At 38.2% G+C, this 22,320-nt stretch overlaps 1 protein-coding gene across 2 annotated transcripts; it reads right to left on the bottom strand.

Annotated features, from left to right (window-relative positions):
* Positions 1–1,257: 1,257 nt before the first annotated feature.
* On the bottom strand, positions 1,258–19,199 carry vwa3a (von Willebrand factor A domain containing 3A). Of its 2 annotated transcripts, none has more exons than XM_059557517.1 (30): positions 19,085–19,199; positions 17,636–17,716; positions 17,268–17,322; positions 17,075–17,176; positions 16,864–16,970; positions 15,623–15,748; positions 14,712–14,811; positions 14,560–14,622; positions 13,468–13,599; positions 12,555–12,714; positions 12,218–12,321; positions 12,037–12,117; positions 11,681–11,778; positions 11,414–11,533; positions 8,532–8,606; positions 7,914–8,055; positions 6,452–6,644; positions 6,090–6,160; positions 5,588–5,731; positions 5,231–5,309; positions 4,345–4,440; positions 4,147–4,244; positions 3,918–4,070; positions 3,732–3,840; positions 3,241–3,385; positions 2,841–2,985; positions 2,563–2,714; positions 2,191–2,308; positions 1,947–2,044; positions 1,258–1,836 (listed from the first exon to the last, which is right to left on the bottom strand). In XM_059557517.1, the coding sequence occupies exons 1-30, from the start codon at positions 19,183–19,185 to the stop codon at positions 1,797–1,799; spliced, it is 3,288 nt and encodes a 1,095-aa protein (XP_059413500.1). In that variant the 5' UTR covers positions 19,186–19,199; the 3' UTR covers positions 1,258–1,796. The 2 variants fall into 2 exon arrangements, with proteins under 2 accessions (XP_059413500.1, XP_059413501.1); XM_059557518.1 differs by having other exon boundaries at positions 12,555–12,693.
* Between the last annotated feature and the right edge of the window lie 3,121 nt (positions 19,200–22,320).

Genomic DNA, 22,320 nt, shown 5'->3' with positions numbered 1-22,320 from the left:
CGCGCGAGAACCCGCGCAGCAGCCAATCAGCAAACTAGAACCCTGGCGCTGGCCAATCGGTTGAGCAGCTCTTCGTTTCAATGATTCAGTCATTCAATTGAAATCTAACAATATTAAATAAAAAATAAAAACAAGAAGTACAAAATAAATAATAATACCTTAACCAAATGCACAAAATGTCTTATTTGCTGTTGTCATTGAACTTGTATACTTCCAATAGTTAATCGCATTCGTTTCTTATAAGCAAATAACACGATATAGGGTATAACAATAAACATAAATTTTTTGCAATGTAACACACTTTTTTAATGTAAATGATTGCATGAACAACAATAACTAAAAAAAGATCCTAATAAGTGCATACACACACGAGTAAATACATAAAAATAAATAAAATAAAAAAGCTTATTTTTACATAATTTGTTAAACAATTGTCACTGCAATAACAAGAATTTGGTATTAATTTTATTTTAGTTGTTTGTTGTACTGACGCATGCGAGGTTAAGCTTATGTTATGAATTGAATATATTTTATGCCTGCATATAATAATTGCCATGTAGCTTCAATAACATGGGTTTGCACGTTATATTAATGCTTCTGAGTACACATCCTCCTTGTTAACCGGTACAACACCCCCTGACCAGCACAGGTTAACAAGAGGATGTGTACTCAGAAGCATTAATATAAAGTGCAAACCCTTGTTACTGAAACTACTTTGCAATTATTATATGTACACAACATATAGTCTATTCATAACAGAAGCTTGATTGATAGAATGAATGAATGAATGCATTTTTATCAATTGTCACTGCTATAACAAGAATTTGGTTAATCATTTTATTTTATTACTTTGATGTAATAAAACATTGCCCCTTAAAAAGTGTCCCATTGCAAACATTTATTTGCCTCGTTATAGCGTGTTATTTGTGTATATATGAATGCATATGCGAGAAACAAATGTGATTAAGAGAAACAAATGCCATTAACTATTATTATTCTTTATGACATAAATAAATAAAATGTATGCATTTAGCAGATGCTTTTATCCAAAGCGACTTACACTGCATTCAGGCTAACAATTTTTCCTAACACGTGTTCTCTGGGATTCGAACCCACAACCTTCACTTGTAAACACAATGCTCTACCACTTGAGCTACACATGAGCTGGTTCATGCCTAAAAAGCCATGATGTTACTTGGTATTTAGTTATGTGTGGTGTGTAATGTGTGATGTGAAGAGTGTAGGTGAGTCTATCTTTGGAAACATGGAAGCGGTGGAATTTTCAAACTCAAATTTAAACAGCTTTATTGTTTATCCAAGCACAGAAAATAGTCTTTTAACAAATGTTCACACAAAAAGACAATATAGTGTGTCAGTAAAATATATTGGTAATATATATTCAAAATACACTCAGTTAAATATATTTTGCATATATTTTGGTGTATTCATTTTACATAATACATTTTTCCTCATAGATTTTTCAATAATACAAATAAGTTGCTTTTCCTTCCACTGTTTTGATGCTACATTGTACATACATTGGCAATACATTTGTTTTTACACTTTCTTTTCGTTGTTGCTCATGAAGTACAATTTGAAAAAAAATCATTTAATGCTACACATAAAAAGTTTTCTTTTTCTTTCAACCATGATTTTTATATCTATTTCCAAAATATTATGAAGCCATATTTAATTCTTAACAAATTCTTTTCCATTAGGCCGTATTTAGGCCTTCGCCAGAGTTATTCTTGAATAAACAAAGCTGTTGTGATTTGATCAAGCGTGGAGATCAACGTCTATGTTCTCTTCTGGTTCCTCGACTCCAAAATAGTTTCCCTAGAAAACAAAACACAAATTACCATCTTAAAACGTCTATAATAACAGCAGTCCTTACACATCAACACCAGGCCTGAGTATCACAGCATGAGCACGGAGTCAACACAAACCTGAAAGCTTTAGCTTGCTTCTGGAACAATCTCAGCTTCTCAATCTCTTCAGATAGTCTCCTTAGATCATCCCCCTCACATTTCGGAAGCACTGGGTCCTTTGATTCAGGACATACAAGAATCAGCACATCATTTCATAAGAATGAACAATGAAAACTACAAACCAATTCATAATGATCCTCATGCACTAGAATATTTAAGATATTTAAGAAATGATGAGCACTTCTCTTTATAATCAACACACCGCACTGCACGAATCTGACAGGAGTTTTCTGATAAGAGCAGGATCGGTGTTTTCGGGAGCCTGATGAAATCGTCCTCCTGTTTTATGGGCCAGACTCTTCAGAAACTCACTGCATGCTCTGTTTAAAATGATTGAAATGATAAACAGATTTTAAAATCACTTTATTGCACATACTGTAACACATACTTTTACTGCACCACTGCTGAAACTTCAGTAAAGTGTTTTCTGATATAAGACTCAGTTTTTTGATATGCAGTCTGAACAGATGATGTTAAGGTAACATTATGAGCTGCCAGAATAAATATGATATATTCTTGATGAAGGATCGATACAACTGGCCACATTCACATCCAATGCAGGCTCTGAGTTCACCTGTCATGGCAGTTGACTGCGATGGTGTGGACTTTAAAGTCCTTCTCTTGTCTCAGAGTCTGAATCTCTGTCAGTATGCGACTGTGGCTGGAGTCACATCTCCCATCAGTGATCAGATACAGACCCACAGCGTCTGCAAAGCCACAGGCTGTCTGGAGCAAAGACACTCGACACAGTCACACTTACAAACACAAGAAGAGCTGAGTGCAGAGCAGAGGGCTACACATGTGTATTCAGGTTTATACAGACGTAGTTATTGTGAGTATTGTTGTGAGTACCTGCAGTGCCTGTAGTGTGGAGGAAGCTCCATGTGTGCTGAGCTGATTCAACCACTGCACGGCCTCCACACACAGCTCCTCTGTGGACTGAACCAACACCGGCTGCCACATCCGCACCTCTCCAGAGAACGCCAGCATATTAAACCTGACACACACACACCGATCAGTCACCTGTCAACACACCTGAAATCAGCATGTCGCAAACCATGCCACTGAGCCAAAGCAAAAGCCAATGGAAAGATTTTCAGTGTATTATTCTGGGAAAACAGCCACATCTCCCTCATCCTACAGGTGTAGTGTGAGTTTGGGCCTGTTTGACCAACCAATGGAAGACGGGTGTGTAAGTATGTGAGTATGTAAAAGGTTTGTATACCTCCCTCTAGAGCAAAAAAGTGTTTACCTCACGCTGCCGGCATGCAGCTGATCCCAGATCAGTAAAGTCAGCTCCTTCTGGAGCTCAGGGAGGCAGGGAGCCATAGATCCAGACACATCCAGCAGAACACAGACCATCTTCTCCAGCACCGATCCAAACACACGCCTGCTGCCTGCTCACACACATAAAGATTCACATGGCAGGAAAACCAGACGAAACGGGATCGGTCCCAAAACCTTGTGAGCATCCATGCAGTCTGTTTTCTGCTGACTGAAATCCTTTTTACACTGCCTTCATGCTGCAAGGATCCTATCAACCCGGTTTTCATCCAAAATATCTTAAATTGAGTTCCGAAGACGAACAAAGCTTTTACTGGTTTGGAACGACATGGGAGTAAGTGATTAATGACAAAATTGTAATTTTGGGGTGGAGTATCCCTTTACAAATGATGCCTGTGTGTATGTTTTGGAACAGAGCCATACACTTCTACGTTGTTTTGATGGATACATGTATTGTACCTGTCAGTAACCACTCCAGTCTTTGGCCGTATCGCTGCACGAGTTTCTCAGTCTGACTGAGGTACTGCTTTAACTCTCCAGGAGTCAGGTGCAAGTGTTTCACAGTGCCCTGTGATGAATATTAAGAGATATGGCAACACGGTAAAAACATATGTTCAGAATGATGTCAGACTGCACGGTGCTTACATTGATTTGGACACTAGGGAATACGTCACAATATTTGGCAGACACTCTCTTCTGGACGGACGGCACCAGTTTGTTGTGATGGCAGCATTCAGGTCCAGAAATCAGTTTGTGAAGGTCCAACTTCAGATTCTTGATGCCAAACCTTTTCAGCCACTTAAAGGAAACAAAAACAGAAACATTGAGTCCTTTGCTCCATTGTTGACTCGTGCGTGTAATTCTGGATGGGTACCTGTTTAGTTGAACAGATGTCTTCATGTTTTGGTAGTTTAACAGTGGCGATAGTCTTGCGCACACTCTTTGGTTTTGGATATTTCTTGAAGACAACACCTAGATAGGACAATCATGACTGTATGACTCAATATGAGCCAGTAATGCATATGTGTGGATCTCATGTGTTAATGTTTCCGGCTATGGCATTTCCACTAACCCAAGTTGCCGTCTTCCATGAAGAAGACAGACTGAGACACGTTGGTTTTCCTCTGATCCACAGACCTCGGTGGTCTGGCTGGTGTGCTAATATCAGCTGATTGGGTCAAATAAATAGTCCAGCATTTAGTCTGAGAGGCAATCAGATGATGTTTTAGGCTGAGTCAAGACAATAGCTGGGTTTCCATCACCCTGTTTTTATGCACATTTTGAAGTGACACATCAGAATTTCAAATAAAAATGCCTTAATTCACAACAAGGTTTTAAGCTCGTTTGAGGTGGGTTTTTGACTTGTGCGAAAAAGAGTTAATGTGATTAATGCTAGATGGAAATGTATTTTGCGAATAAATTTCTCCATGTGCATCCATGTGAATTTTTGCGCTAACCAGCAGTCATTTGGAAATGCCTGAGCAAAGTCTGTGATCAAAGTATTTCTGTATCATTGCCTCTCAGCACTGTTAAATACTGCGTTAAATACCAACAGCAGCATCCACCTCCCAAATCAATAAGCGCATTCATTGTGTTTCATCTGTTCATTCTGAGGTGCAAGTCATTTATTATACTGTATATGAAAGTTTTGTTATTCTGTAGCTTCTCCTACTTTGTTAAGTGATGTATAGTGGCAATTTATCAGGAAGTGACCATTTTGTTCTCTTTGACTCGTTGGATGGAAACGGTGCTTGTTCGCAAATGTTTTGTGCCTTATTCCAATTTTGTGCATAAGTAAAATTTGCAACTGTGGATGGAACCCCTGACGTGGACGGAATGAGTTACATTATCTTTAGCAATATTAAGCACATGTAAATCTATTTATATGCATTTAGAATCAGTTAGCATGGGAAATAGAGAGCATTTGGTATGTGATTTCTAATAACTAGTCATCACACCTGCTGGGATAACTGCTTTAGAGCTGTTCGGCCTCCAAGTCAAGCTGTTCTGTGCCAATCTGCTCTTCTGCCTGCTTTCCTGTTCACATCATACATCATGATGAAAAAGCATTCATTATGAAAACATCCTATTATCAACTCTGTAAAGGCATAATTCTCAACAAAATGGAAATTCTGTCATCATTTATTGCCTCCTGTTGTTTCAGACAGTATGTTTTGCTCATACAGTGGAAGTTTGGTTATCAACATTCCTCAAAATATCTTCTTTTGTGTTCAGCAGAAGAAATAACTACAGGTTTGGAGTGACATGGGGCCGTTATAACATGTCTGATGTTGAGATGAAGAGAGTGATCTGACCAGTCTAGCTAGGCTGAGTGATGTGGGTCGAGATGGCAGTTGTGCTTTGTGTGTCCAGGCCCGGGGTTTGATGGATGGGCTACTTGTTTCTCCTGAACCCCTGTCAGAGCCCTTCTGGATCAGAGAGTCCACTAATTCAGAGCACTGCAGAAAAACATGAAAAAAGTCTAATGTATGAAGCAGTACAATTATGCAGGTAATATAAAGTCAACATGAAACAGTGTTAGAAATCCATTTTACTTTGGTAATCTGATGGAAAAATGTGATTTCACTGAGACTTCAACAGCAACTGGACTTGGGAGTGAAGAGATGAAGACGCAGCTCGGATGAGCAGTGAAACATGTTCAGAACACTAAGACCTTTCTTAACATCAACAAAGATCATTTCTTGCAGGCGTTTCAAACTTTTCTTCGGGTTCCCATGAATTATTTAGACACCGTGGACACAGGTCACGTAAAGGTCATGTGAGAAAAGCGCCCAGAACGCACTGCTCTGAACTCACCTTCTGATAAAAATTAACGGCCGTCTCCATTTCTCCAATTAGGGCACTGATGTCATCACTCTCCACGATGCCTGCAGGGAAAGACGAGGCAGAGGCTCATATTTTCCACTGCACACACACACTTCCTGTTGTATGTTGCAGTGGGTTCAGGCACCATGTGTTGTACACATGACAGACAAAAGCAGCACAACATCCAGAGCTCAAGAAAACAGCAGCTCTAGGGACTCTGTCTCAAAAGCTGAACAACTGAATGATGAACTGTCAATCCATCCTAATCTAAACTAAAAGCTCATCTAAATTCTTCTCCTACCTTCTACTTCACACTCATCTTCCCTGTCACCCATCATTCAGTCTCTTCTCACCAGTCTCAGTCATCCAAAGGAAGCGTCCGTTGCCCGCGTGTGCCAGGCCGCTCAGAGCCCGGGCAGTTTGGGTCCGGGTGGTGTAACGGGGCGTAGGGCAGCCGGCAGTGTCCTCCTCTCCGGTGAACAGGCACACGTGGAGATTCAGGTTTGTTGTGCTGCAGCGCTCGGACACATAAGCAGTGACAGAAACCTGAGGATGAGAAGAAGAGAAACACTGAGACTGCTTTCTGATATTAGCTTACAGAAGAAAAATGTGATGATTACATCAAAAAACAGAAACTGCACCTTTTATGTCTGAACAGCAGAGAGCAGCAGTGGCTTGCACAGTCATTTTTTAAGAGTTCAACATGCCAGAAAACTAAAAATAAAACCTCGTCTCAAAGGTCTTCAAAATCCTCCATGTGACAATGACGCAAAGAAAGATACTTCATATAATTACCATGTCATTGTGCATGGCTGTTAATTGTGTGCTATGAGAAAAAAAAAGGTTCTCAAGTGGGCTCCTGACAAAAGAAAAATGAAAATTTGATGAAGATTTACTCACCTTCAGACCATCCGAGACATAGATGAATTTCTCATCAGTTTCTGAGTTTCAAAAGTGTTTTGGAGAAATGTAGCATTACACCGCTTGCTTACCAATGGATCCTCTGCAGTGAATGGGTGCCGTCAGAATGAGAGTCCAAACAGCTGATAAAAACATTACAATAATCAACAAATAACCCAAATGACTCCAGCCCATCAATTTATGTCTTCTGAAGCAAAATGCTATGTATGGGTAAAAAAACAAAAACAACACCAAAAAAAAAACATCCATCATTAAGGCGTTTTAACTTTACACCATCGCGTTTGGCTAAAATATGTTGTCTTCCCACATCTGACATATTTGTTTAGAGATGTATTTGTGCATATGTGCATATTACTCTCCTGATTCAGACGAGATGATTTTTTTATTGGAGAAAGCAATATTAGAAGACTAATCTTTTGTTCGGAAGAAACAGTTTGAAGATTAGAAATATCTTAGTGATGGATTTGTTCATTACAAACACACAGCACAAGACATTAATTGATGGACTGAAGTGGATTACTGTGATGTTTTTATCAGCTGTTTGGACTCTCATTCTGACGGCACCCATTCACTGCAGAGGATCCACTGGTGAGCAAGTGATTTCTCTAATACTATTCCAATGAAAGAGCAAACTCATTTACATCTTCATCATGGATGGCCTGAGGGTGAGTACATTTTAAGCTAATTTTTATTTGGATTAAAAAATCTTCCATTGGGCTGCAATAATTAGTTGTTTTTTTTTTATATATATATCTTCTAACTCCAAAGAATGAAACCCAATTAACTAATTAAAAAAAACTCAATAAGTGTAGGCCACAAGAACCGTGACAGCCACTAGACTACAGATCCACATCCAGGACCTTGACTTGCTAATGATTCACATGAACAACTAACCATATGTTGATCTGGCATGCCAGTGGTGAGGAGGTACAGGCCTCGAGTCAGGGATGATTCCTCCTGCTCTTCCTCCTCTAGAGCGCACCGTAGAGCAGCCAGAGTATTACGACCCCCGACACACTCCAGTGCCTGAATCCACCTGAACACACACACACACAGGTCTCAGAAAGTTACAAGATTTATCACCAAAAGACTATTTCTCTGAGGCTTCAATTAAACTCTAGACCTTGAAAAGCAGAACAGGCTATATTAGGAAATGCACCCAGGCTGCACAGATTTACTGTTTGGGGATGAACTTAAACTGAACTTGAGAGCAAAAACAATCTCTAGAATGAAATACACAACTGAACTGGAGTCAGACTAATTGGACATAGAGTGAAATGGCTAAAATGGATGGAGTACTAATAAGGCTTTTTTTTTCTGGAGATAGATTTTGATAGATGTTATTTCAGTCATTTTTACTCAGTTTAGATCAGAATCTGATCTGGTAGTGCAGCATGAGGAATAGCAGGGGGGATGCCTTAGCAAATGCCACTAACAAAGGACTTTCCAAACAGAAGATGAGCGAGAGAACAACAGACTGTGAGGTCAAAGGCACATCCTGGCCTCTCTTACAGCCAAGCAGCTTGAAGGTTTTCATGGGTGGAGGGCACCATCTTCTCCTGCCACGACTTGACATCTGATCCAAAACTGTGGTGGACAAGATCACAGAGAGCATAGTGAATGTGGCAGCAAACAGGAAATGAACTCGACGGATGACATGTTACTCATTCCTGCAATATAGTGCACTTCGTGGCATAATATTTTATAATATATAGAATCAAATATGATCAATTTTAATAGATGGTTAAAATAAACATTAAAATAATCCTTAAGTCAGGGTCCTCATATAAGCTCACAGTCAGTGGCTATTCATTTCAATCCTGCTCATTTACTTTCCATACATAAACAATCAAGTCATGGAAATACATCTTTAAGCTAATTATAAAGAGTTCAAAGAACATTAATGACACTTTTAATAATTCACAATCTGTGTATGTAAATGTGGCTCCACTATACAAACTGAGATGACTTTAATAACAGGTAACGTCTGAGTCATGTGACATGATGAACCGCTCTGGAGAGGAGCCGTGCAGCTGCTCTGAAGTATTAAGAGCAGGTATGTGCGCTGCGCTCCCGGGCAAATCTATCAAGACTTCTATTTATGCCAGACTAAAGTAGATCGCTCATGATGACTGTGCTAAAACAGGAGCAGACAACTGCTGAAGACTGACGATAAATGGCTCAGAGGCTTTATACTGGCCCATTACTGCCTTCATTTCCTCTGTGTGATGATGCAAATATGATTCAGTTATTAATAAAGAACACCAGCACTGATTTCTTGAAAAGCTTTTTATGAATATGATGTGTTTGTATAAGCATTTGTGTTGGAAGGCCATCTGTAGGGACCGATTTAATGTACCCTTTTTAAAAATAAATGCCCCAAAAGGGGTTTTTTCACAGTGATGCTATAGAAGAATCATGTTTGGTTCCCAAAGAACCTTTCAGGGTTTAAAAAAACAGTTTTTCCAAAGAATCTGACTCTGTTGTGAAAAGGTTCTATATTTGTTAAAGGTTCTTTCATAGATGCCAATGAAGAGCTTTTACTATTAAGAGAGCGTGCTAGTCATCAGGTGGTAATACCACAGTACTTTGATATATATCAGGAGCAAATGGACACAGCCTGACACTTGTACCAAAGAATTAAAAAAATATAAAAACTACTGCCTGTTGTATTATCTAATTCATATACATAGGCCTATTAATTTTTTGAAACTGTTGACTCTGTTGCCAGGATCCACCACCGCAGCTTAAATAGGCAGGTCAGATGATGTCAGAATTGTTTCTCCTATTAAAATCTTGGTTTATTTACTTATCTAAATGTGGGATTGACAGCTGGACCACAAGTCGACCGGTGTATCGAGATAAGTCTCAGTACTCCCTATAGCCGGTCCATTCTTGCTTGTACCTGAACTTTGCTGCTCTGGTGCAAGTGCCACACACAGATAAAGTTCATCATTTGCATTCATGTGAGCTGTTTTGCATTAGACTTCAAATAATATGAATGTATTAAGATATCCATTTAATGTAGATGCAAATGCTAGTTTTTATAGTGTTCCTTTTTCTGCAGACCAGACTGGATTCTTTGGTATCCTGATGGAAATCACATACATACCCTACCATTCAAATGTTGGAAATATCTACTTATTCTTTAGTTTTGCTATTGTTCACATTTTAGGATTAACACCACCATCAAAACTATATGAATTAAATGTTAAATCAAAGCTATCTTTCCTCATTTTAGTCATTCTGTAAAGCAACTCCATTAGGTGCATTCTGTATTATACTGAACTGTATTGAACAGGTTCCCATCTGAACGGTTCAATCCAAGCCTTTGGATTTAAATTGGGCTTTTATTCACACTTAAGCATTGATCAATGCATATCAGATGTGGTTAATAGCAGCTCAACTGTATGTGCTTGAAAGCAAGAACAAACCTCTTTGGTTTTCATTTCAACTGCTTGGTAAATATGGATTGCAATTTGTGATGTCTGTATGAACTTTTTAAAGTGGTAATGTGATGTGATTCCAAGTTTTCCTTTCTCTTTGGAGTGCTACAAGCTGTTCGTGAATAGATAACATCCCAGTTGCAAAGACTAAAGTCTCAAACCCAAAGAGAATTTCTATTTAAAAGTTAAGATTCGTCCACGCCCACCTAAAACACCTCGTTTAAATACGCCCCACATCTCTACGTCACTGTGTGGGAAGATTTGCATAACGCCGCCCAAATGTTCACGCAAAGAAAGAAGCCGTAACTTTCGTGGAGATGCTGTGTGTTTTGTTGTGAAAGCGAAGCTACTTTGTTTGGCCTTCCGGAAGAGGACACAACTAGAAATCAGTTGTATGCAAAGCAATGCGTAAAAAGACAGTAGAAGTCATTATAATCAGTAATAATGTCCCCACTGGATGCTACAAATGCCTCATTTGTAATGGGTTTTCATTGTTTTTGTCTCGTCGTGTTGGGAAACAGCAACACAGTATGTTGAGGAGCGTAACATTTCTGTCACATGCTTGAGGTATTCAGCCAATCACATCGCACTGGATAGCTGGCCAATCAGAGCACACCTCGCTTTTCAGACCGATGAGCTTTGTAAAAAATCTACGCGTTCCAGAAAGGCGGGTCAAAGAGGAGCAACAATAATGTACATTATGTGGAAAATGTATATGTTTTTTTTTTTTACTTTAAATCGCATAAACACATTGCATTACACCAAAAACACAAAGATTTTTTAAGCAATGTCAGATGACCCTTTTAAAGCTTAAAGGTTTTAGTGGAATCACTTTTAGTGGAAGTTTTACCGTGACTTCCAGGAGACTTTGGGACTAAATGACAAAGCGGCTCATAACCTGTCACACTATAGATGAGTGAGAACAGCCCGATGGTGTGTTTGACTTACACGAAGACATTGAAGCTGTGTTTATCAGCCAGCTGCTCCTGCAGTAGTATCCGGATGGCATGCTGGATATGGAGCTGGTGGTGGACGTTCATCCCAGACATGTCCAGAAGAACCTGCACCCTGTATGGAGAAGTACAGAGAAGAAGTACAAGTGGAGTTCCAGTTCACAGGAACCCAAAGCAGTGTTCACTGATTATTTGTGAAGTCCACTCTGCAGGGTGCTGTCGAAATAATAGAAACATATCTATACTGTCTAAAGGTTCTCACCTCTGTTCACACACGGTTCCCCATATCTGCTGGCTGCCCGTCCGGTTCAGCCACTCAACTCTCCTTTCAAACAGATGCACAGCACCCACGAGTTGCTTCTGCATGCCACACATAGAAGACAAAACAAAGAGAAAACTACAGAATGACACAGACTCTTAACAAATGGTAAAAACAAACATGCAAAATCCATTTGAATAGGTTGTACTCATTTTTTTTGTCATTTTAGTTCAATTGTGGCCAGGTTAGCAAAATGGCTAACATTACTTACAATGCTTGAAGAACTACAGCTGGTTTTATATGATTTCTAGGTGGTCTACGTATGGTATATGGAGTTTTTTTTGGTTGAAGAAATGTACCTGGTACTTTTGCAGTGATGGAAGATGAACATGCAAATTCTTCACTGTCCCATCATGCCACTCAAACTGTACCATGACCCGCTGCAGACAAGCACACGGAGTTAGTTCAGTAAGTCTGCTGAACAGATGAACAGATGGGCCTCAAGCTGGATTCATAAATGCAGCAGGACATGTTCATCACCTCGTGAACTGTAGAGGAAACAGTCTTTCCCAAGACTGGCACAAACATCTCTTGTGGAGAATAGGCATTACGAGCCAGCAGCTGATACAGATCCAGCTTCTGAGCTGCATGAACACAACTATCAGCCAAGACTCAAGAAACTTACTCAAGATATACACTGGCAGCTAAACTGACACATGCAAATATGTTTGTAGGATTCTCAGATTGTGCTCTCTTAATGTCACATACGTCAATATTGTTAACATTACAGAAGTGAATTGGGGTGTAAATACTGTTGTATGTTATGTAATATACTGTAATGTTGAAACTGAAGAGTGAATCAGACTTTGTCAGATACCCTTCAGGCCGTGGCTCTTCAGCCATTCACTGGAGCTGCTGGGTGCTGGGCCTGTGGTTTGGATACACAGTGGAGCACTGAGAGCAGACCTCACAGGACTGAAGTCAGAAAGAGTCAGACTGTCCAGACCTGAGGACACCTGTGAAGACTCAAGTGAGAACTGAAAGTAAACAAGTCAAGGTTTACAGCTCTCATAACTTTATAGTATGTATCATAGGACTAAACTGGTAGAAAACACTTAATTTCACCAAACCAAAAGGGCCATGGTACTACTATATTCATAGCAATACCATGTTTTACTGGACATATACTATGTTAGCATTTCTTAGGGGACATGAATGCAGCATTTATATTCACTCTTGTGAAAAAGATGTACATTTAGCATACTATTAAAAAGAGTGCTTATTACAGAAATAACATGCTTTAAAACTTGAAAAGAATATACTTGAGTGTGAACTTAATGTAATATCTTCAGACACTTAACAGTATATTAATTTAACATTTATGTAATGGGTAAACACACTTTAAACTCATTTCTTTTAATACTTGTATGTCATGTTTTTAAACCATTTTTGTAAAAACACATGTGTAACAGTGAAGTTCCAAATCAGAACATTTAAAATATATTAACTTTAAATGTAATATCAAGTAATACTAAGTTTTAATCTGAGATTAATACAAAGTGCACTTTTCAAAAGAGTACTCTCTATGTACACTTTCACTTATATTATTTACAAGTACAGTTTATTCAAAATATACTTTATGATTTGAAGCACACTACAAATCAAGTGCACATTCAGTAGAATTAAGGGCACTTCTTTTTCACAAGGGTCCTTCATGGTATGCATCAGAAACTGTTGCAGTAATATATGATCAGTCTGCTAACACAGTAGTTTTCTGTTTGCAGGATCACCTCTGAATCAACAGTGACAGCTGTGTCTCCCAGTCGACCCTGACGCATGCTCTGAATTTGGGTAAGAACACTGCGCGCTGCTTTAATCTCCACCCACAGCAGATCTACGTCTGTACTGCTGTCCACTACACCCTATTAGACAAACACACAGATGTTCCTACACTATTTATGAGGTAAAGTGGTCCCAAAACGTAGTTGAACACTGACAGCACACAAAAATGTCTGAAGGTCATTAGAACAACATTTCGAAGCGGTTATAATCTGCAGTCAACAACTGTAGGAGGTTTTCACATCAGCTAACTTCACTTGTCTTTAAAAAAAATATTATTATATATTTTATAATATAATATATATATATATATATATATATATATATATATATATATATATATATATATATATATATATATATATATATATATATATATATATATATATCTTTTTTTTTATTAGTGACTTTTAATCAACTGTGTTTTGGTGGACAGTTGAAGTCTTTTATCCTTAATATCAAACATGGGTGTCCTAGAGAACCACATCAAAGGGATAGTTCACCCAAAAATGTAAAATTATGTTATCATTTACTCAACCTGTTACAAACCCATAAGACTTTTGTTCACCTTTAGAAAATCTTTTTTTTTTCAATCCATTGAAAGTCTATCCAATTAACTTCATAAAGACGTCATAAAAGTAATCCAAATGAATTGAGAAGTCTTCAGAAGACAAACAGTTGTTTTATATGATGAACACAGTTCATTTATTCACATATAAACATTGAACACACATGCATAGAGCACATTGAATATTTTCTCATTGTGGCTGAATAAACCTCACTGGTTTTCACACTTCAATCATGCTGATTGAGTCTCTTCAAAGACTTAATTCATATGGATTACTTTTAAGACAATTTTACAAACTTTCTGAAGCCTTAACATTTTGGTTGAATTGACTTTTAAAGGGAGGGATATCTTCACTTTTGTTTCGAAGAAGAATTTTCATTGATTTTCATTCTTTAGGAATCAACATGATCATTTAATTTAAATTTCATTTAAATTAAAAACATTATATATATATTGAGGAGTTTTTACAGATTACCAGTGCAGCAGAAAACAGGTGAAACCTCCCCCCAGAAACTTCTGCTATTTGCTTCACAGTCTCCTATGACAGGACAGGACACATCAATCAGTGACAATAATGAGAAAGGTCCCTCTGCATATTACATAAAGACCGTCTATGATGATACTCACGATAGCTGCTGGACTGCTGCAGCTGTAGGCGACCGCATGAACACAAGGCATTCGGGTTTGAGTTAAAACATCACATATAACATCTACAGTCTGATCAGGGCTGAAAAAAGATCATCATTATAAGGTTTCAAACTGAACTTCGCTTCAGTAATTTAAACTGCAAACGGTGACCACACATTTTCAGCTGCTTTGTTTCCAAAGTATTTTTTCGATTTATTTGAAACAGAGTTCTGAGTCAAGAACCAAATTAAGATTTAGATTACGTGATTTGCAATGCTTCATAGGAGAGGCCCGTTGAGATATGTATATTTCCAAATTGCACTGACTTTTGTGTGGAAGCTAATGTCCACCAATAAAAAAAATAAAAAAAGAGTTCATATCTCGCAATTCTGACATTATAACATGCAACTGCGAGTTATAAAGACAAAATTATGAGTTATAAAGTCAGAGTTGCAAAATATAAACTCACAATTCTGAGGAAAAAAAAAAGAATTGTGAGATACAAAGTTGTTTTATTTTTTTTTCAGTGGCGGAAACAGACTTCCATACTTTTGTCTTTTACAGATGAATATAGCAACCATTTAACAACCTCACGAATCATGGTGGATCTGTCTCGAAAACTTTATATGTTATCACTTAAAGTCTGTTTCTCCATGGAGAAAATGAGAAGGATTTTTACTTCTGTTAACTCTTCTGTTGTGCTCTATTATGCTGGGAGAGGAAATAGGCCTAGGCTGCTACTTTTAAACCATCTCCTCAGACATTACCAATTATCACACTCAAACTATTTGAGGAGGAAAATGGACTGCAAATATGTCTAAAGGCGGCTGTGAACGTAAAGGAAATGAAATGGCTGCTGGCTCAGTTTAAGTCAAGAAACAGTGATTCATCACAGCAAGACAATCTCTCACCGAGAGCCCAGGATGATGAGTAGTGTGTCCAGCTCTGAGCAGGTCAGTGCCCTCTGTAGCGCCTGCAGGAGATCACAGCCTCCACCTGCCCGCAGCTGCATGACCCACGCACAGCACTGCCTGAGCCTGAGACAGCACAGAGAGCCTCATACTTCAGACTCACTCATGTTTCTTTACATCTAGCATAACTAAAAGATACTGGAGCTATATTCCAAAACCTAATGAGCTGCTTCCATAGGCATCAAGCTCCCATCAAGAGCTGGGTATCGTACTGTGCTGCTGTCCAAGATTCTTTGTTTTAAACATAGTCTAAAGAAGCATTGCTGAACAGGAAAACAGGTCTCATTGCATCCACTTCTTGGAAAAATTGCTAACAGCAGTAACTGTAACTGAGAACTGCAAAAACGCTCTGTATTTAATGAAAGCACGTGAAAAAGACCTGAACCTGAAGTGATGCAACCTGTTTACAAATATGCAAGATCGTTGCGCATAACTGCTATTTTAATGGTCAAAGTCAGTCCACGAACACGTGAGAGCAAGTTAACATTGTGTCAGCAAGCACAGTTGCCTAACAATCATCAGGCCACATAATATTGCTGAATGTCCCATTCTTTGCTCTGTTAGTGTGGGTGATCAGCGGATTCTTAAATGTTGATTGTTTCAAGAAGGTGGACACATTGACATGTCTGGAGCTGATAAATGAGTTATCTACATATAGATACTCCTGCACTATTATCTTCGCAATATGCTAATTCAGCTCTACTGAAATCAGTTGTAAAGTCAGTCTCCCTCTTTGTGTGAGCTGCTGGTCATCCACAGTCACTTGTGATGTTATAAGGACAGCAGTCATTTCATCACCATGTTTCAAACACAAATGTCTTCATGAATAATTCATTCTGAATGATGGGAGGCCGAAAACGTTGTTTTAAGTGTGTGTTAGAACCACGGCCTCCTCTCATTATCTCATCTCCCCGTGCCCCTTCATCCTCTCCTCGTCTCTTCTTGGCATCTATTACAAGTACAAACTGTTCTCTCATGTGCCCACTCATCCCTCAAAACAAGCAGTCTCTCTAAACAGACATCCCAAGTGAAAATAACGGCTGATGTCAGGGCTTACACGATCACTGTCCGTATTCTGAGAATAACACTGCATATAATCAATCAGCCATCTATAAAAAATAAAACTTGTGGAGAGCAAATGAGTTGTGTGTGATCTGTGTTGTGGAAACAACGTCACCCACCTCAGTGGACAGATATCTTGTGGTTTGTCCCAAAGGCTGCTGACTTCTGAGCCGTAGGACAGCAGATACAGCTGTTTTTTGAAGCGCAGTTGCTCGTCAATGAGAGTCTTTGACCGTGCAAGTAAAAAGAAACCACAAAATGTGCAGTGCAATTGATTAAATGAATAAAATAAAGCATGCAGCTGAAGCAATGACTCATTTGGGACCCTACTAGAAGCTCTCGCTGTAGATCAGCTAGTCTCTCTGTAGAGCAGTTCAGATCAGACGTGTCAACGAGCACCCCGACACGAGACCCGTTCACCAGCCCAAACACCTGACAGATCAGACCAAACCAACACAGGAGTCAGGACATCAACTCTCTGCTTAAACCAGACTCACCGACTGAAGATCTGAGATTCAGTCACCTTCCTGTTTCCTTGACTGAGCCACTTGATGTGATCGTGGTACATCTCAATGGCCCTACAAAAAAACACCTCAATTAAAAATTTTATTTGGGGTTTTATATTAAAAAACAGTGTTATAAGATTACCACATTAAATCTTAACCCATGATCTGTCAGTTGTTTAATGAAACTAACTTCTAAAGACACCTGTGTCTTTTCAGTAAATTACTGCACCCATGATTGTGATTCATTTCATCAGTCATGTATTTTGTCCTGAAATGTAATTAATTCAATGTTTTTTGACAGGCCTGTGACATCAAGTGCATTCAGCAGCACTGAGAAGGAGAAGTATGATCATGGTGACTGTGCAGTGGAGGAGATGATGCTCACATGTAAAGCTGCTCTTCAAAGTCTGCCAGGGACTCACTGCTGATGTGCATCTGTTTGCTCACCCCGTCTCCTCTCTCAGAGCTGACACACACACACACACAGAGAGAGAGAACACAATTTACAGTCTGGTACTGGCTGGAAAAACATTACAAAGAACACGTCAGAGTCATATTTCACCGAACGCAATCGAAAAAGGCAATGTTTTGCATAAAGAAAGGCCTTACTAAGATTATTTTTATATCATTAAAATATTTATGACAATTAAACACATTTCTCGATCAAGTTATTAGAACCGCTTCACATTGATTGTAACAATTACACATGAGAGCGTTAGAAGCATTGATGCACTGCACTGAAAGCATTACTCATTGGGTCCAGCAGTTTTTATTAATCGTGACTACACTAACTGGCACAAACTGACAGGTTACAGTCATAATGCACAACAACATGATCATCCAAAAACAGGCTTTATTTTCTTTATGCAAAACATAGTTTCAAATGTTTATGCCTCGGCACATACTTTTAAAAACAGTACTTATTATGGAAATAATATACTATGTAAAGAATATACTTAGTGTCATTGATATTTGGTTAAAGAAAGTGAACTGCCAAATGCATAAGAATTAATACAAAAAATATACTTTATTGTCATTTCCATTGAGTTTGAATGTCATGTTTTTAATTATATTTGTAGTTACACATTTGTGATGATAATTTAAAACATTTAAATTATAGTAAAATTAAATATAATATCAAATAACACAATACAGTTACAATTATAATCAAGTACAAGTGCTTTAATTATTCTTATTCAACATTAAAATAAGTGTATTTTTAAAGCATGACAAAAGCAATGTTTTAAAATGTACTTTTTAAATAAAACGTTTAAGAAAATAAGAAATGTATGTAAGAAACAGTCATGAAAGTGTGATCTTTTTAAGTAAAATTAATTTAATTAATATTATATTACGTCCAAGGACAGATCTTGAACAATATCCTGTATTTTTAAGTACAAGTGCACATTCAACACAGTTAAGCATATTTATTTTTCATAAGGTTGTGCTTTTCTTCCTGTAAAAGAAGCCCCACAACACTACCTTAAATGTAACTTTCTGTCAAATAGTGGTGTGTATTAAATCTAAAAGCATGGTTTATAATTTCATAAAACTAAAGTATTGAGCTTGTATTCTCTTTTCCTGTTTTTTGAGAACAGCAGGTAATTATAATTCTACACCTGGCTTCTAAGAACCAAACTAATTCACGTGATTTGAATCATTTTGAAGAGATATTGTGAGAGGAGTTTGTTGTTGATGACACAACCTGTGCCAGACAAATCTGCAATACACGTTTGGACAGCTTTGTTAGTTGTATTGGGATCGTCCTAGATTGAGCGCTCACATTGCTCTCGGTGCAGACGGGTGCAGTGAGTGTATAGCTGTGTGAACGTACACAGTATCAGTGGTGCAGAGGGAGCGGAGGTGAGAGAGAGACAGTCCACATCTCGACTCCAGCCAGTGCTCTGAGCTCTCACACACTTCAGCCTGATCCATCCGCTTCTGCAGGATTCACAGCAGCTCCATGATATCATACAGCAGTGGAGCTGAAAGACCAGTCAATGTGTAGATACGTTTATTTCTTCATCAGAACAGACTTGGAGAAATGTAGCATTTCAGACTGTTTTCACAGTGCTTGATGTGTGCATATTTCACTCCTGATTCAGACCAGCCGACCTTTTTATTGGACAAAGCAAAAATAACTGTATTTTAACAGGAAGCAGTAAAATTTTGTTTCTGACAAACACTTTTCACTTGATAGTTGTGGTTTTTATCAGCTCTTTGGACTCTCATTCTGACGGCACCCATTCACTGCAGAGGATCCACTGGTGAGCAAGTGATGCAATGCTACATTTCTCCAAATCTCACAAAAAAACAAACAAATGTAAACTCAGACTAGGCAATGATAATAAAGACATTTGTAATGTTACTAAAGAGTTCAAAATCAAATAAGCGCTGTTTATTATTATTATTATTTAGTGTTCCTGTAGCTCAATTGGTAGAGCACTACGTTAGCGCAAGGTTGGGGGTTCGATTCCCCGGGAACACGTGATATGATATGATATGTAAAAATTGATAGCCTGAATGCACTGTATAAATTTACATTTTAATTTAATTTTAAATTTTATTCATCAAAGAAGCCCGGTTTCCACAAAAATATAACCGTTTTCAACATTATTATAATTATAAGAAATATTTCTAGAGCAGCAAATCGACACATCCCAGTAAACAATTACCGTCTTCAACGTTGAAATATGGTTGAAAATAAGTCGGTCTGCCTGGGACTGGTTTACGACGTGATTTCAACTAAGTAGTTTAGGCTGGACTGTTTGACTACGTGTTTTCAACTGATCATGTTTTCTGATAATCTAAAGACAGCTAGATAATCTGTTATACATGCTAAAACAACGGAGAAAACAAATTACCAAACCATGTTCATTATTATCTTAAATAAATGTAAAGAGTTTTACATATTCCGTCAAAGTTAGACACAACTGCGATTGAGGTGAGGATTCATACATTGCAATAATTACCCCACCCCACCAGGTGGCGGTAATGCACCATTAAAGATAATTGCCAACCGCCATTAAACTGACGCAGAGGCGCGTGAATGTGGCGCGAAAAAAGCCCAGGCAGCCAACCGCCAGATTCCAGAAAGCTCTTCACGACTCAGAAAGCAGCTGTGTAAAGTAAGTAGCTATGACAAAATAATTAGATATGATAGCAAAATAAGTGTAACGTTATAAACGTTTACCTTATTTCAACCAAACCTGACTTTTTTTATTGTAAACGTAAGTACTGTAGCAGTAGCTAGCTAGACATTCGGCTACCATGAGTGTCCACAGCCACACCACGGATGGAAAGTTAGCTAATAAATTACCCAAATGCGGATATTAATAAGCCATTAAGGTTTAACTGTTTGTGATTATTTTGTAACGTAGTAATTTTATATCGAGGTAGATATGTGTTTTTTCTTATGTTTTTTCATAAAAAAATATGTGTTTTTTCTTCAAGCTAACAAGCACAAAACCCCATTGAACTGGCTAACACTACCATTAGACAACCAGAGAGTCCTGCATCTTCAGACAGTAATTTCATGTTTTTATTTATTCTACTTGTTCACAATGCAAATGCAATATAAAGTATTTTTAAGTCTGGGTTCAAAACAAAGTATTTCAACCATTCCTGTTCCTTTTTCAGTTTCTGGATGTTCTTTTTCAACGCATCACCGTTCACCCACAAGGTCTGAATCATTAGAAGCATTTAGTCCAGAGTCAGCCAGTAAGTCAGTAAAAAAATTTTTTAATTGGCTAGTACAATTTTCTTTTTCATGTCCATGATCAATTGCATTCTTCATAGTTGTAATTTATCCTACCTCACTCATTGACATTATTGCAGGAATAAAAAACGATTTCATTGAGCTTCAACGAAGGTTTTTTTTTTTTGTTTTTTTTTTTTGTTAAGGGTCTATGCGTTCTCGCACACCTCAGCGTGGAGTTCGAAAGCAATCACAGTCCGGGAGCAGAAAAGGTCGGGCGTCCTCATCCAGTGAGTCCATGATCAGTTGCATTCTTCATAGTTGTCAATTCTCCTACCTCACTTATTGACATTATTGCAGGAGCAGCTGTCTTTAAATTTTAATGAGCTTCAACTTTTTTTGTTTGTTTTTTCAGGATCTAGGCGTTCTCGCACACCTCAGCGTGGAGTTCAAATGCCATCACAGTCCGAGAGAGGCTTATTCCCCATGTCTCAAGCTAGTACGTCCATGTTCAATATTTATTATTGTATGATTCTTTAATAATCATAAAGTAATAAAAATAAATAAATTAATGTATTTTCTTCCACAGAATACCAGAAGTCAGTGCTTGGAAAGCTAGTAGAAATTCTTGATGAGATAAAAAGAGTCGGAAGGCACTATGAGCCACTGAATTCTGCTGTCCACGTTGCTAGGCTAGAAAACTTTGAAGATTTTGCTGAAGAAGAGGCACGTCTCAAGGAACGCAACCTCTGGGAACAAAAGGTATGATTTCCACAGAAATTGGACTAAACCGTGTCAATAAGACTAGACCTCCAAGTCTCCAAAAAGTCGAAATTATCTATATTGTGCAAAAAATATGCTTTTTGCAGCATCTGTTAACATGCACACAGCTTTATAGGATGTGTTATTGTATGGATGAATCAACATGACTAGTTCCCATTTAAGCTCAATCTGGCAACTTTAAGCTCAATCATGTGTCATGTACAGGTGTCCCAGCTCTCAAAGGTGGGAGGGAGGAATAACAAAGACTGCGTCCATAAAGTTATGGACAGGTATTAAACAACTGTCACATGCTCAGAATATAGAATGTAATTATGCAGTTAAATTTTTACTCATTTTCTGCTCTGTTTGCCCTCCTCTTAGCACATATAAAAGCATAAATGCAGAAAGAGATGATTCATTAGGAATAACGCAAGCATAAAGGAATATTTGTAGAATTTAGGCGTTGACCTCACTATGATTTTCTGCATGTTTTCTCAAGCTTTTCACCAACAGCCTAATGGCTGCTTTCAACATGAAGAGGCGGGGTCGCAGTGATACCGTTCATTACTCTGTGGTAAAAGGTAACTGCATTTTTCATGTTTATACAGGTG

This window comes from Carassius carassius, chromosome 9 (assembly GCF_963082965.1).
Source record: "Carassius carassius chromosome 9, fCarCar2.1, whole genome shotgun sequence".
Lineage (NCBI taxonomy): Eukaryota > Metazoa > Chordata > Actinopteri > Cypriniformes > Cyprinidae > Carassius > Carassius carassius.
The sequence above is the reverse complement of the archived record's forward strand: the minus strand, read 5'-3'. Positions and strand labels throughout refer to the sequence as shown.